The sequence below is a fragment of the Eublepharis macularius genome, chromosome 12 (assembly GCF_028583425.1).
Source record: "Eublepharis macularius isolate TG4126 chromosome 12, MPM_Emac_v1.0, whole genome shotgun sequence".
Classification (NCBI taxonomy): Eukaryota; Metazoa; Chordata; class Lepidosauria; order Squamata; family Eublepharidae; genus Eublepharis; species Eublepharis macularius.
The window spans coordinates 79,934,432-79,947,913 of NC_072801.1; the positions used below are offsets into that span (position 1 = coordinate 79,934,432).

The 13,482-nt window shown below is 51.4% G+C and overlaps 2 protein-coding genes across 6 annotated transcripts in view; one reads left to right on the forward strand and one right to left on the reverse strand.

Annotated features, from left to right (window-relative positions):
• The window catches only part of GIGYF1 (GRB10 interacting GYF protein 1), a 29,159-nt gene extending 24,629 nt beyond the window's left edge, over positions 1-4,530 (reverse strand). For all 5 annotated transcript variants that reach the window (XR_008598013.1, XM_054995101.1, XM_054995100.1 and 2 more), the window contains exon 1: positions 4,430-4,530. The gene's annotated coding sequence lies outside the window, so the exon portion shown is untranslated. The remainder of the gene's footprint in view (positions 1-4,429) is intronic.
• A 1,574-nt stretch (positions 4,531-6,104) lies between these two features.
• Positions 6,105-13,482, forward strand: part of ZAN (zonadhesin) — a 29,471-nt gene continuing 22,093 nt past the window's right edge. The window contains exons 1-3 of the mRNA XM_054994556.1: positions 6,105-6,248; positions 11,532-11,584; positions 13,327-13,446. Coding sequence (XP_054850531.1) covers positions 6,172-6,248; positions 11,532-11,584; positions 13,327-13,446 — 250 coding nt within the window. The 5' untranslated portion in view covers positions 6,105-6,171. The remainder of the gene's footprint in view (positions 6,249-11,531; positions 11,585-13,326; positions 13,447-13,482) is intronic.

Sequence of the window (13,482 nt, forward strand, 5' to 3'; positions counted from 1 at the left end):
CGCAGCCAGGTGGCAATCAATCAAGCCTCTTTTCCCTGGGGTGAGAGAGAGAGAGAGAGAGTTGTTGTCTGTCCAGCAAGCAACACTTGGAAAGCTCCTCAAGGATGCAACATCCCACAGCACATTAAGCTCACGGCTTCACACCACCTCTGGCCAGAGAGAGCCAGGCCCAAGCCCAGGGACAGGTTCAGCTGGGGGTGGGAAGGCCAGACGGCTGGGCCGCCTGTGTGTGCAGCTGAGGATAAAGCAAGCCTCTGAGATGCCAGCCAGCCCCCACTGCCGGAGGACTTCCTTCCACAAGACCCAAAAATGGCTCCGGGCTCTCCGCTGCCAGAGCATCCCCGAGAGTATCTGGCTGACTGCGGGAAGCAGCTGAAGAGAACCAGGAGGAGACACAGGGGACTGCCAAGGCAAAACCAGGGGCCAAGGCCATCAGGCATGCCCGAGTCATCTGGGGGAGCTACAAACTCAGGTAGCCAAGCTTTACACAAGTCTGGCACTTCTGTTCATAGCAGCAGAAAATAAAAAGCCGTCTTTATTCAGTCACGACTTCTATGACTCCAGTCCACACGCAGACTGGAGACCCTCCTCCCAAAGGCCATGTCTCATGCTGCCCAACAGCACCCTGGTACTGACACAAGGCACAACTTTTACCCGTGCCACCTATTCAAACAATCTGCATACCACCTTCCTACGTTCAAGGCAGCACAGTGGTTAGCATATGCTGATGGGACCCAGCGTGGAGCACGGGCAAGCCAGACGAAGGCAGAATTGCCCCAGCTTAGCTCTCCAGTTCCCTCGGCAGGCCACCGGCAACACCTCGGCTCACCAGCAAGGAGTCCAGAGGCCCCTTACACACACTGCAGGCAAGCACCTTCACCATCAGTTACCCAGGCGGGGAAAGGGCAATACCAGAGGATAAAGCAGGTTGACAAAGCAGGAGGAAAATGAAAGAGGCAAAATGCCACATTGTGACCTCCTGCTGAAGCACTAAACGGAAGAAACGCTAGAGAAGTGACCAAGCAAAGGCAAGGAATTCCCAAAGAGCATCTTTGCATGCATCTTCTGCAGCCAAGAACCCTGCAGCGCCCTCAAGATCAACGAATTCACTCGTCTCCTGAGCTTCTCTGAGTAACAGAGGAGCGTTCAGGGAGCGTATCGGAAAACCTGGATTGCAGAGCAATGCAGGGTCAGCTTGGTAACAGCTTCCCACCTCAAAGGTCTCCTGAATTCCAAGCGTAACAGAGAAATGCCACCACACTGCAGCCTTTCCTCAGTCTGGCCAGAGTGCCTGCAATTCAGTGAAGAGATCCAGCTCACTCCTCGCAAAAGACAGCCTTTACCCTAACATGACTTCATTTTTAAAATGGTTTGTTTATACCCAATAAAAACACCAACGATGTCAAAAACTAGCATTGTTTAAGAGCATCAATAACTGGACAAAAATATGTACAATTGATCCAATAAATATCTCAAATTACCTACTGTCTTTGTCAAGTACATAATTATCTTCAAATACACAATATTCAAAAATTGCACACTTCTTAGCACTTTGAACTAGCAAGAATTATGCCACTTATACAAATACAGGCAAGTTGGCTTTCTTGGTTGGCAAATGCTGAAAGAAGCTGGAAAAACTACTAAGCACACAAGAGTTCAATGCTGGCACAGAATTTAGAAATATTTTTCAAACTTGAGTCGATAATGTGTGAGAAAGGGATTCAATGTGTGAGAAAGGGATTCAAGATCTCTCCGCAGATTCAAACTACAGCTCCAAAAGTCTGGGGATATCCATGACTGGTAACCTGCATTAAACCTAGATTAGGTTAGGGGGGCTGCTATGCGCCCATATCACTGCAGAGCAATTGCCAGTATTGATGGGAAGGCTACCTGGAAAGGCAGCTCCTGTTCGGCAGGCCTCAAGTCCCCAGCTCAGTTTGCAATCAGAAGGACTCAGCATAAACTTTGGCTGCCTGGGAGGACCGTTGCCAGAGTAGGCACTATTGGTCTATACGTGGCAAGTAAGAGCCCAACTCAGCTCACAGAGGCAAGTTGGTAAAGAAACAGCCTTATATTATACAGCACTTGCCATTTACAGTACTGAAAGCCAGCAGATGACTGTCACCTGTGCTTTCTTGCGGCCAAGTTCTTGCACAACTCTCTGCAGTGAGGGGGCACACCTGAGGGCTGGAGAAAGAGTGGGACCTCATTAGCAGGCACACATGACGTATATACACTGTATAAGAGCTGTGTGCACACACAAGCCCATGCTGCACTCTTACGGTGTGACCCATACAGCAGCTACAGTGCGAACACCTAAACTTAAGAACCAAGCTCATACTTTTTACAGGCATAATCCATGAAAATATTTGTGACTGCAGGCAGAAATAAACCAGAAGACTCTACCAGAAGCGAAACATCCCATGGGCCTGACAACACACATGGGGCACAGGAACCACTGGCTGAGTTTATTGGCTAAGAGTAAAACAAAAACTCTCTCTCTCTCTCTCTCTCTCTCTCTCTCTCTCTCTCTCTCTCTCTATATATATATATATATATATATATATAAAAATAGAAAATACACAGGACAAATGTAACAAATAAACCAGTCAACTGAAGGCAGTTTATTTTCCCCATTCCTCTCTCAGACAGAGGCCTCCAGCTTCTATACCTTGGCTCACAGGATCAGGACACTTTCCAGCCCTCCCAACCTTTCAAGACCCTTCAAAAGACCAACAGAGATCCACCACATCAAGCCAACTTCACAAAAAGGCAACCAAATCCCATCCCACAATACCAGAGACTAGTAACACTTGCTGTGGAATAGTGATAGCAGATCACTGCAGAATCTCCTACTCTCTGCTTCAGTGAACAAGAGAACCACATGTCTACACTGACCAGCCTAGTGGACTCCCAGGACTGCACTACTGGTGCACAGGACAGTTCATCCTCAAATGGGGGGAGGGGGAGAACAGGCATGGTTCACATATACCAGCCATCATAATGTGTCATTATGACAAAGAACATGGAGGATCCGAGGGCTCATGCCCCTTCCCCTCCTTTCCACGGCATTCAGTCATGAGAGACTTATATTTTCATGCAGAAGCATCATTTGTGGCTTAGTGGGAGCCATAATCAAAGTTTGTTCTCTTCTCTACAGCCTGGGACTGAAATCCTGAATTGTAGGAAAGACGTTAAACCAGGCTGTAGTTTCAAAATACTCATGAGCTAAAGATTCTGGTGAAAATCTTTCATTACGGAGCCACACAAATGAAAGATGCACAAACCCAAGGATTCCTCCAATCAAACTCCTTTCTCTTTTGGCGAACCATGTTATGTGAGAACCATACCATTTTTCAGGGCCGAGGGCTTCCATGTGTAGCTGCAGTGGCAACAGCCACCAACGGAACCTATCTATTGGGAACCGTTCTGTGAAAAAGCCACTTACCCATCCTGCAGCAATGAATTTCACAGATCAACCACATATTTCGGAAAATGTGCCCATTATACAATTAACACCAGGCTTTTAAAAAGCCACTCTCCTAAGAGTGCTAGGAATGACCTCCAGACGGGAAAAGGCTTTATTAGATGACTACTGGGGGCAGCCAAGCTAGAGACTTCTTGGCAGTTGTTTGTAATGCATATTTAGACTGATTTCCATATGACATAAAACAACAGAGTTTGGTGCTTTTAGTTTAGAAGAAAGAAGACTCAGAGAGGAAGCCAAGTTTACAAAATTCCACTTAGAGAGAACCTCCTCTTTCCCTGAGCCCTAGGTGGCTTCCTAGGAAGCCGATCAGCAGCAGATTCAGGGCAAAAGGAAACACTCGGAAGTGTGGAACTCCCTGCCAGCGGACGTAGCTCCGGTCACGAACACGGCTCCGAGCCTCCCCGCCCGCAGCCTGCGAATCCCGGGGCCAGGAGGCAGCCCCGGGGGAAGCCGCTCCGGCCGGGGCCCGTGCACAGATTGGGCGCACTCTCGGAGGCTCGTCATACCTAAAGGCCGAGCTGGGCGGCTCTTCTGGCGGAACGCGGCCCGGGCCAGCCCGCCGCACGGGGCAGGGAACGCGCCACCAGCAGAGCGCGGCTCTGCAGCCCCGCAGGCCCGGCCGTGGCAGGGAGCGGGAGCGGCGGGCCGGGCTGGCCGAGGCCGCCTCAAGGCCAAGCGCCCGGCCCAGGGGGACTCGCTGCTCCGCCGCGACGCCCTTCGGCGCTTGGTCGGCCAGGCTCACAGGCGCCCCAGGAGGGAGGGAGGGAGGGAGGCCGGCCGGGGCCTCCCCCCTCCCGTGAGCGCCGCCCTGCCTCCCTCCCAGCGCGCGGCAAGGCCCCCGGGGCCCCGGTCTCCATGGCGACGGAGGGGGCGGGGCCCCGCAGGAAGGGGCGGGGTCTCCCGGCCCATGGCGACGAGGGGTTCCCGCGTGCCTCTTACCGGCTGCTCCGGGCGGGGGAGAGGAGGAGGATAGGGGGCCGGGAGGGGGGAGGAAGCCGCAGCGGCGTCTACGGCTCCGCGTCTCTCGCTCCTTCCTCCTCTCGCCGCTTGTTTGTGTTTGTAACCAAGATGGCCGCCCTCCTCCCTGTCACGTGACGCGGGCTACGAGACCCAGAGAGGGGGAGTCACGTGCCGAGGAAGGAGGCGGAGGGAAGGTGTGCGCTTGCGCCGCGCGCGGAAAGGACGTTTGCGTGCCGCGCCCCTTCCCCCACTGCGGCCGTTTCCTTCTGCGCATGCGCGTGGCTGCTGCGTGGCTTTTCTTTCCGAGCTCGGCAGGAGAGGCTGAGGGGAGGCGAGTCCCCGTGGCCACGCCCCCTCCCGTCACGTGACACCCCCTCTTGCCTAGCCGGCTTCGGGCCCCGTGACGTCAAGGCTGAGACCGTGACGCGATGTGGTCTCGAAACGACGTCACTGGTCAGAGGGCGGGGCCTGGCGGGAGCTGCTCCTCGGAGTCCGCCTTCCCCGCGGGGCGCCGGCGGGGCGCGCGATTCCGTGCAGCCGATCGCGGGAATGAGAAACGGAGCGGGAGCGGAGCCGGGGCCGATTCACGAGGCACAGTGAGGGCTGCAGCGTCCTCCGTCGGAGCCCCTCGCCGAGCGCCCGGCTCCCCTTCCCGGCCCGCCCGCGGTGACGTCGCTGCGGCATCCCAGAGCTCCGCTGGGCACCCGCAGCGCGCCCCCTCGCCCCCATACACACCCGCGCGCCTCGGGCTGGCCCTCCTTGCGGGGCTGTTGTGAGGGCCGGGCGCCTCTGAAGTCCAAGGATAAATAACAACATTCGATGTATATCCCACCCTTCAGGACGACTTATCACCCACTCAGAGTGGTTAACAAAGTTGGTCATTATTATCCCCGCAACAAAGCACCCTGTGAGGTGGGTGGGGCTGAGAGAGCTCAGAGAGAGCTATGACCAACCCGAGGTCACCCAGCTGGCTTCAAGCAAAGGAGAAGGGAATCAAACCCGGCTCTCCAGATAAGGAGTCCTGCCACTCTTAACCACTACACCGAACTGGAGTGGAAAGGGGGGTGGGCATCCCCTCCTCTCGAGCCTCCCCCTGCCCATCATTTCCCTCCCACAGGCTGTGCAGGAGAAAGGAGCAGGCCAGGCTGAGCCGAAGGGAGGTGGGGGGCCTCTATGTTGCTCAGAGTGGTGGCTCTTACAGTGCCGGGGTGTCCCTTGCAATGAATGTCCCAACTGTGCCGGGGTTGTCCCTTGCAACAGGAGCCCAGCCGGGCCAGCGCAAGGTCAGCAGGTCCTGGGCCTCTTTCCCAGTGGAAGACCTGGGTGCTGCTGCCCAGAGGAGTGTGCAGGTCAAAGGAGGAAGCCGGCGCTCAGGAGCGATTTATCAGTCCAGCCCACTTTATTGCCTATGTGGCGCTGCAAGATGGCGCAGAGCATCTTGCTGTGCGCTGGGGGTGGGGTGGAGCTTTGCTTGGGCTGACTGCGTGCACCTTTGCACCTCTTGCCCAGCTGCCTTTGCCCTCCCCACCTGTGTCCCACCTCAAATAGGTGCCATGCGGTGGCAGTGTACAAGGTCCACACACTGGGGGAAAGGCACAATGATAAATGTATCGCTCTCTGACCTCTGGTGACTGGGCGGGGCAGCAGGGAGCTGAAATATATCTACTGGACATTGACACCGTCCGCCTTTTGCTCCAGCGTCCATCACGCCAGGAACGGGAATGGCTCACCTGCTGGCATTGCTCCTGGGACTACAGGCTGTGGTTACTGCACACCGTGCCAGAAACAGATCCTTTGGGTGAGCAACAGAAGAGGAGGGAGTGGCAGAAATCTTCTGCTCTGTCCGACATCCAGGGTGTCCAATGGATAGACTAGGACTGGAGAAACCCAGGGATATTGTTGCGTTGCTGTGGACCAGACCTCCTCTCCCTCAGCCCCACCTGCCAACAGGGCGATGGTTGTGGGGAGCAAACGGAGAGGGGGGGGCCACGTGTGCTGCGCAGCCCTGAGCTGCTGGAAAGAAGGGTAGGATAAAATTGTGTGAGACGGATATGATGTCTGGTTAGTGGCAATTAGCCTGCTGGCAGAACCAAAACTGAAATTGGGATGTGTGTGTGGGATGGGAGGGGGGTATTTTTGACAAGAGAGGAGGGCACAAAGAAGAGCAGAAGGTGCTTCTTGGCCTTTTGGCTAAGGTCAAGAGCAACGTAGAACAAGGCAATGTCTTGGGAGCGTTTTTCCAGGCCACAGAGGTCTAGCTGCTTTCCAGGCCTGCTAAGCAAACGGAAAATGAATGTGTCTTCAGGTCTGAGCGGCATGAACCCAAAGGTCCTTAAGGAAGTCCGATATGAAATCATTGGTCTTGTCACTAAAATTGGTCTTTGTGACTGGAAAATAGCAAATCTTACCCCAATTTTTAAAAACGAATCAAAAGGGGATCCTGGAAATTAAAGCCAGTTACCCTGATGTTTGTCTCAGGTAAATTATTAGAAAGTGGTATTAAATAGAGAATTACTAAGCGCACTGAGGAACCGAGCCTACAGAGGAACAAGCGGCATGGCGGAAAGTTCTGCCTCGCCAACCTTTTACCGGTTGACAGGTGTATGAATAAGGGTGATCTGGTAGACATTGTCAGATGCTTTTGACCAGGTGCCTCACTGAGGACTCCTGAGTAATCTTGGGAGTCCTGGGAGAAGCGGGCGGGGCCTTTTAGGAATGGAAGATTGGTTAAAGGACAGGAAGCAAAGAGTGGGAGCAAAGTGGACAGTTCTCGCAATGGAGGGGAGCGAGCAGTGGGGTCCCACAAGGATTGATATTGGTGCCGGTGCTATTGAATTCGTTCATAAATGGTCTGGGATTGGGGGTGAGAAGCACTGTGGCCAAGTTTGTGGATGATACCTGAATATTCTAGAGGATGAAAAGTGAGGCAGATTGGAAAGAGCTCTAGGAGCTCTCTAAATCGGTTAGTGGGCAAAACGGCATCATGGGAAATGAAGTTCAGGGTGTGTTAGGGTAACGGGATGTACAATGGAACAAAAATCCTAATTCTAAAAATATACTTAAGAGGTCTGAACTGGCTAAGAAAGTAAGGTAAGAGATCTTGGGACTGTCGTGCGTAGTTCGATGAAAATGTTGACCCCGTGTGCAGCAGCCGTGGGAAAGGCAAGCTCTATACTATGAATTGTTAGGAAAGGGATTGAAGTATGACCAGGGCTTTCTTTCAGGGGAAAGAGGTGGTGGAACTCGGGACCGCACAATGACGTACTTCGGGTCAGCTGGAACAGGAGGGGAGTGTTTTAAATTTCAAATCGCCCTCAGTGAAAACGGTCACATGTCCGGTGGCCCCACCCCCCTGATCTCCAGACAGGGGAGTTTAGATTGCCCTCCGCGCTGCTGCGTAGAGGGCAATCTAAACTTCCCTCTGTCTGGAGATCAGGGGGCGGGGCCACCGGACATGTGACCATTTTTAAGAGGTGCCAGAACTCCGTTCCACCACGTTCCAGCTGGAAAAAGCCCTGAAAATAACCCCCAATATAATAATACTAATAGGCCTTGCTTAGCTGATGGAGTTTTCTGCCGGAGACCTAAGGATATCAGGTTGATACTTCGGTCTCCGGTGGAAACCTGTTTCAGTTTAGCAAGGCCAATCAATAATAACACATAACCTCTGCTTATTGTTGATTGTGTTTCGGATAATTTGAATAATAGTAATATAACTTCACTTCCAGACAGATTAGTTCCTCGCTCAGAGCAGTGAACAAAGTCGGTATTGTTATTCCCACAATACAGCTGGGGAGCTGATCTGAGAGGAGTGGCCACTGAGCTCCCGGCAGTGGTGGGATTCAAACCAGCGGAGTGCTGGTCCACAGACCAACCAACTACTACGCTGCAGCAACTCTCAGTATGGCGCTCTGGTGCAGCTTCATTGGGGATACAGTGTGCAGTTTTGGTCACCAGGGCCATTCCCACATGGCTTACCTGAACCCGGAATGCTGCGCAGCATGCCGAAAAAAACGCAGAAGATCGCGTTTTCTCTTGCGAGTTTTGCCAAAACTCGCGAGAGAAAACGCGATCTTCCGTGTTTTTTTCGGCATGCTGCGCAGCGTTCCAGGTGCAGGTAAGCTGTGTGGAAACGGCCCAGGTCTCAAAAAGGATATTGTGGAAAAAGTACAAAGGTGGGCAACCAAGATGAATAGAAGATTGTGGCACCTTTCCTATGAGAAAAGGCTGGAGAGTCCAGGATTTTTCAGTCCAGAAGAAAAACAACTGAGGGGTGTCACTGAGGGCAGCAAACCTCCAAACCTCAGTGCTGGGAGGCAGCGCCGGTAGAGGGCCTTGGCCTCTGTGCATGGGCCCCTGGCTGACAGCAGGGTTCTTCTGTTGTTCTTTTCATTGGACACAAAGCCCACATTTGGAGAGCGCCACATTTTGCACTTGTGTTTCCCCTAGAGGTGCAGGATAGACACAGTAGAAGCTTGTCATGATAGCTCGGAAGAAAGGGACTTGCTTCCAGAGCAGCCAGGTTCTCTGGACGTTTAACTTCACTTCGCTGATACTGCAATGGCACCGTTTGATTCATCCCCCTGATTTCAAATCCCTCACAAAATGTGACACTCCATTAAAGTGAGAACCTAAGAAGAGCCCCGCAAGATCAGACCTGAGGTCCATCTAGACCAGCATCTTATTTTCCCAAGGTATAAACATGAGCCGTGTAACGTCTTGAAGATAAAACCAGTTTTTATTCTAGCATAAGGTTTCCTGCCAGATATTCAAGCTGGATTCAGAAAAGGAAGAGGCACTAGAGATCAAATACAAATTTACAATGGCTAATGGAACATACCTAGGAATTTCAGAAGAAAATCAGCCTGTGTTTTATAGATTACAGCAAAGCTTTTGACTGTGTGGATCATGAGAAGCTATGGAGGGTCTTAAAAGAAATGGGGGTGCCACAACATTGGATTGTTTTGATGCACGACCTGTGCTCTGGACAAGAGGCTACTGTCAGGACAGAATATGGGGAAACGGTTCCCAATTGGCAAAGGTGTCAGACAAGGATGCATATTATCTCCCTACCTGTTCAACCTCTGTGCAGAGTATATCATAAGGAAAGCAGGATTAGATCTAGAAGAAAGTGGAGTGAAAAATTGGTGGGAGGAACATTAACAGTTTGAGATATGCAGATGACACCACATTACTAGCAGAAAATAGTGAAGACTTGAAATGACTACTGATGAAGGTTAAAGGGGAAAGCGCCAAAGCAGGATTACAGCTAAACATCAAGAAGACAAAGGTAATGACTAAGAATTACACATCTTTAAAGATGACAATGGAGAAATTTAAATTGTTCAAGATTTTCTATTTCTTGGCTCAATTATCAACCAAAAGGGAGACTGCAGTGAAGAAATCAGAAGAAGATTGAGGCTCGGAAGAGCAGCTGTGAGGGAGCTAGAAAAGATCCTTAAAGATAAAGGTGTCTCTCTAGGAACTGAGATCAAGATAATCCAAACTATGGTATTCCCCATTACGATGTATGGATGTGAAAGTTGGATGGTGAAGAAAGCTGACTGGAAGAAAATGGATTCATTTGAAATGTGGTGCTGGAGGAAAGATTTGCAGATACCATGGACAGCCAAAAAGACAAATAAGGGGTACTGGATCAAATCAAGCCTGAATTCTCCCTAGAAGCTAAAATGACAAAACTGAGGCTATCGTACTTTGGTCACATCATGAGAAGACGAGATTCTCTTGAAAGGTCAATAATGCTAGGAAAAGAGGAAGACCTAAAACGAGGTGGCTGGACTCAGTCAAAGAAGCCACGTCCTCCAGTTGGCAGGATCTGAGCGAGTCTGTTAATGAGAGGACGTTTTGGAGGTCTTTCATTCATAGGGTTGCCACAGGTTGGAGGTGACTTGACGGCACATAACATACAAGGTCCCGTTCCCCCCCCCCCCCCACTGCCTGCAACGGATGCTCAAACATGCCCTGCTTCTGAACTTTGAGGTTTCATTTAGTCTAATCTCCTCCTCCATCTCAGTTAGCTTCCATCACTGTATCTTACGGAAGGACGTTCCATTCATTACTTTCCTATTGTATGAAGAAAGCCTTCCGTCTGTCTGTCTTGAATCTGCTGCCCACCCATTTAACTGGGGGCCTCCAAGTTCTAGTGTTATGGGAACAGGAGGGAAAATTTACTACCCATCCTCGTCAATCCATATGTCATTTTTAAAACCTCTATTATGCCTCCATCATATTTTCTCCAGCCTAGGAAGCCCCGAATTCCTCAACTTTTCCTCGAAATAAAAGGGCTCCAATCTCTAGATTGTTTTTGTTGCTTTTTTCTGCACAAATTCTAGCTCAAATTTAACCCAATCCATTCATTAGTGGTATTTATAGATTTACGGTGCAGTTCAGAAAAAGAATAAGCCTGTTAGGGTGGAATTTCAGTCCTGCCTCTTTCTGGCTGAGATCCGTGTAATGGCTGGGGCAGAACGCCCTTCCCAGACAGGTCTCGGCATGGCAGCTCTAGGATCTTTGATTACCAGCGTAGTAGGAAAAGGGGACAGGAGTCCCATAATTGCAGAGAATGCAAACAACCTTTGGGCACGGGTGTGTGTCTGTGTGTGTGTGGTTGTGTCAGGCCCCTGGTATCTCTCCTGGGTGGGGCACTGCTGCTGGCTTTTGAAACCTGCTGCTGTTGTGACAGCTTCATTCCCAGGAGCCTCTTCCAGTGGGGTGCAGCCACAGCCTAGTGATCTTGGGCACTGAGTAAAAATGGAAGGTGACCATGGAGCCTGGATGTAAGCCCGGCTACCGTGTTTGGGCAGAAGATTAATCACGCAGCTAAAGGTGGATGCATAGTTCCAAAATGACCCACTTGGGCTTTGTATGTGGGCAGAGGGCTGCTGGGAGCCCCCACAAATGGGTCTGGGGTCTGAGCTGCAACCTTGGTGTGCTGAGCTCTGTCCCCATGGTGCCATCAGTGACTAGCGGACCTGGAGGCTGTCACCGGGAGCCTGCTCTTTGACACACCAAAGCTGCTGCCTCTTCCTCCAGCAACGTAACTCTCTTGTTTCTGTTCCAGGGCCAGTGAACTGCTGGGCTTCGAGCCATCTCCCCAGCTCTTAGCCACCCCATGTAAGTGACACTGCTCCTCCCCCACATGACCCCCTAGCTCCCCCCCTCTCATTCCTGGCCCTCCTCACCCCTGGCGACACCCAAACCTGCTGAAGAGCAGCAGAGCGGCTTTACTTCTGGGCTGCCAGCAAGGACTCCTCTGGGAGACTGGGTCCCTATGGCCTCTGGAGGGCGTTTGGTCACGTGGTGCAGAATGTGATTATAGGTGGTTGTGAGCTCGTTCTGCTGGCTGGTGTGTGTGCAGGAGAAATTAAAAAATCATACACTTGCTTTATATTTAGAAAAGAAATAAGAGTTCTTTATTGCAGGAACTCCATACTCTGATAGGAAAGAACGAGAGATAACTACCTATCTAGTCTAAGGATGGACATAGATTGCAGGACAAGGCCTGATCCATGCTGCCAAGATGGAGGGAGGAGAAGGAGAGATGTTGCCTGGAACAATGCCAGGAAGAGAAGAGAGGGAGAGGGAGGAAGTCAGGAGGAGGAAATCCTGAGAATAGCAATCTACATCTCAAAGGACAGTCAGAGCAGTAAACAGTAAACAGATTGTCCTGACCTCTCTATCTTTCTAACTCTTTGGTTTGTCCCCCTCTGAAACCTGAGGATAGAAACAGCGCTGGATCTTCCTCTTCCAACAGCAACAGCATGTCCCATGTGCCCATAAGTGTGCAAGGCGTTTTGTCTGTCTGTCTGTCTGTCATCACTATTTATAGTCCACCTTTCTTACTGAGACTCAAGGCGGATTACACAGTGTGAATCAGTACAGTCCATTTCAAAGACATTTCAATAAACAATGTATTACAGTACATAAATGCAAATTTGGAAAGATTTAAATCTGCAGCAATCCAATACAGGGTGTAAACAATTCTAAGACTGACATATTAAAACAACATAGAATCCACCCAGAAGGATCACACCCACAGCAACTGAGAGTATATAGTAGCAAAGCCTGTAGCCCCTTTCTCTTTACTGATGGCTCTCTTTGAGACCACTTCCTTTACAGTACAGCCCTCCCATCTGGGTGTAAAGCCTTCTGGAATAATTCAGTTTTGCACCATTTGCAGAAGAGTGGGAGCTTTCCTGACCTCTCCAGGTAGGCTGTTTCAGAAGGTGGGGGCCCACAGAGGATGCAGACATTGTGGGCAGCTGCCCTTTGCCTGTTGCCACCTTGGAAGGGCCTGAGTGCTGTCAGGGCTACTTTCTGGGAAAGAAGCAAAGGCAGCCATGCTCCCCGCCCCGGCCCATGAGGACCAGAGGTGTCCGGGCCTGCAGGTGGAGCAGGAGGGGCACGCTGCCCACCCCCAGAGCCCTTCTCTGTGGCAGTTCCGCAGCCCAGGGGGCTCTGCCGTGTGGATGACCTTTGTCATCTGCTGTCAGCATTGTTGACGGTTTAAGGCACAACAGACTGTTTTCTCTTTGCATTGATTTCAGGTGTCCTTCGTCAAGAGTCCTGTTGCCTTGTTACTGGGTATCTCGTGCTCTCTGATGGAACAGTTTCCTATATGTTGTAATCCGCCCTGAGCCTCCATGAGAAAGGCAGACTGTAAATGAAGTAAATCGAATCAGTAGCCCGGTGTTCTTCCTTGCACAACATGCGCAAATTGCTATGCGACTGGTGCAGGTGGTGCAGCACAGCCTGGAGAGCTCCAGCCGGCCCTCTTGGTCACTGTCAGGGACTCGAGAGGCTCCTCCCTCTGTGCCTGCGATGCCTCTGGGTGCCATTTTCTCTTCTTTCCACAGCCCCAGCAAACACGGCACTTCCAGCCAGCCCAGCAGGACCGAGACAACCCCCTGTGCCAGCCCACCCACTGGCAGCATTGCTGCAGGCTGGACCCGCCTATCGTTCCAGCCGTGCCAAAGGTACCAGCCACGTTAACAGCCATCCACCCAGGGCCA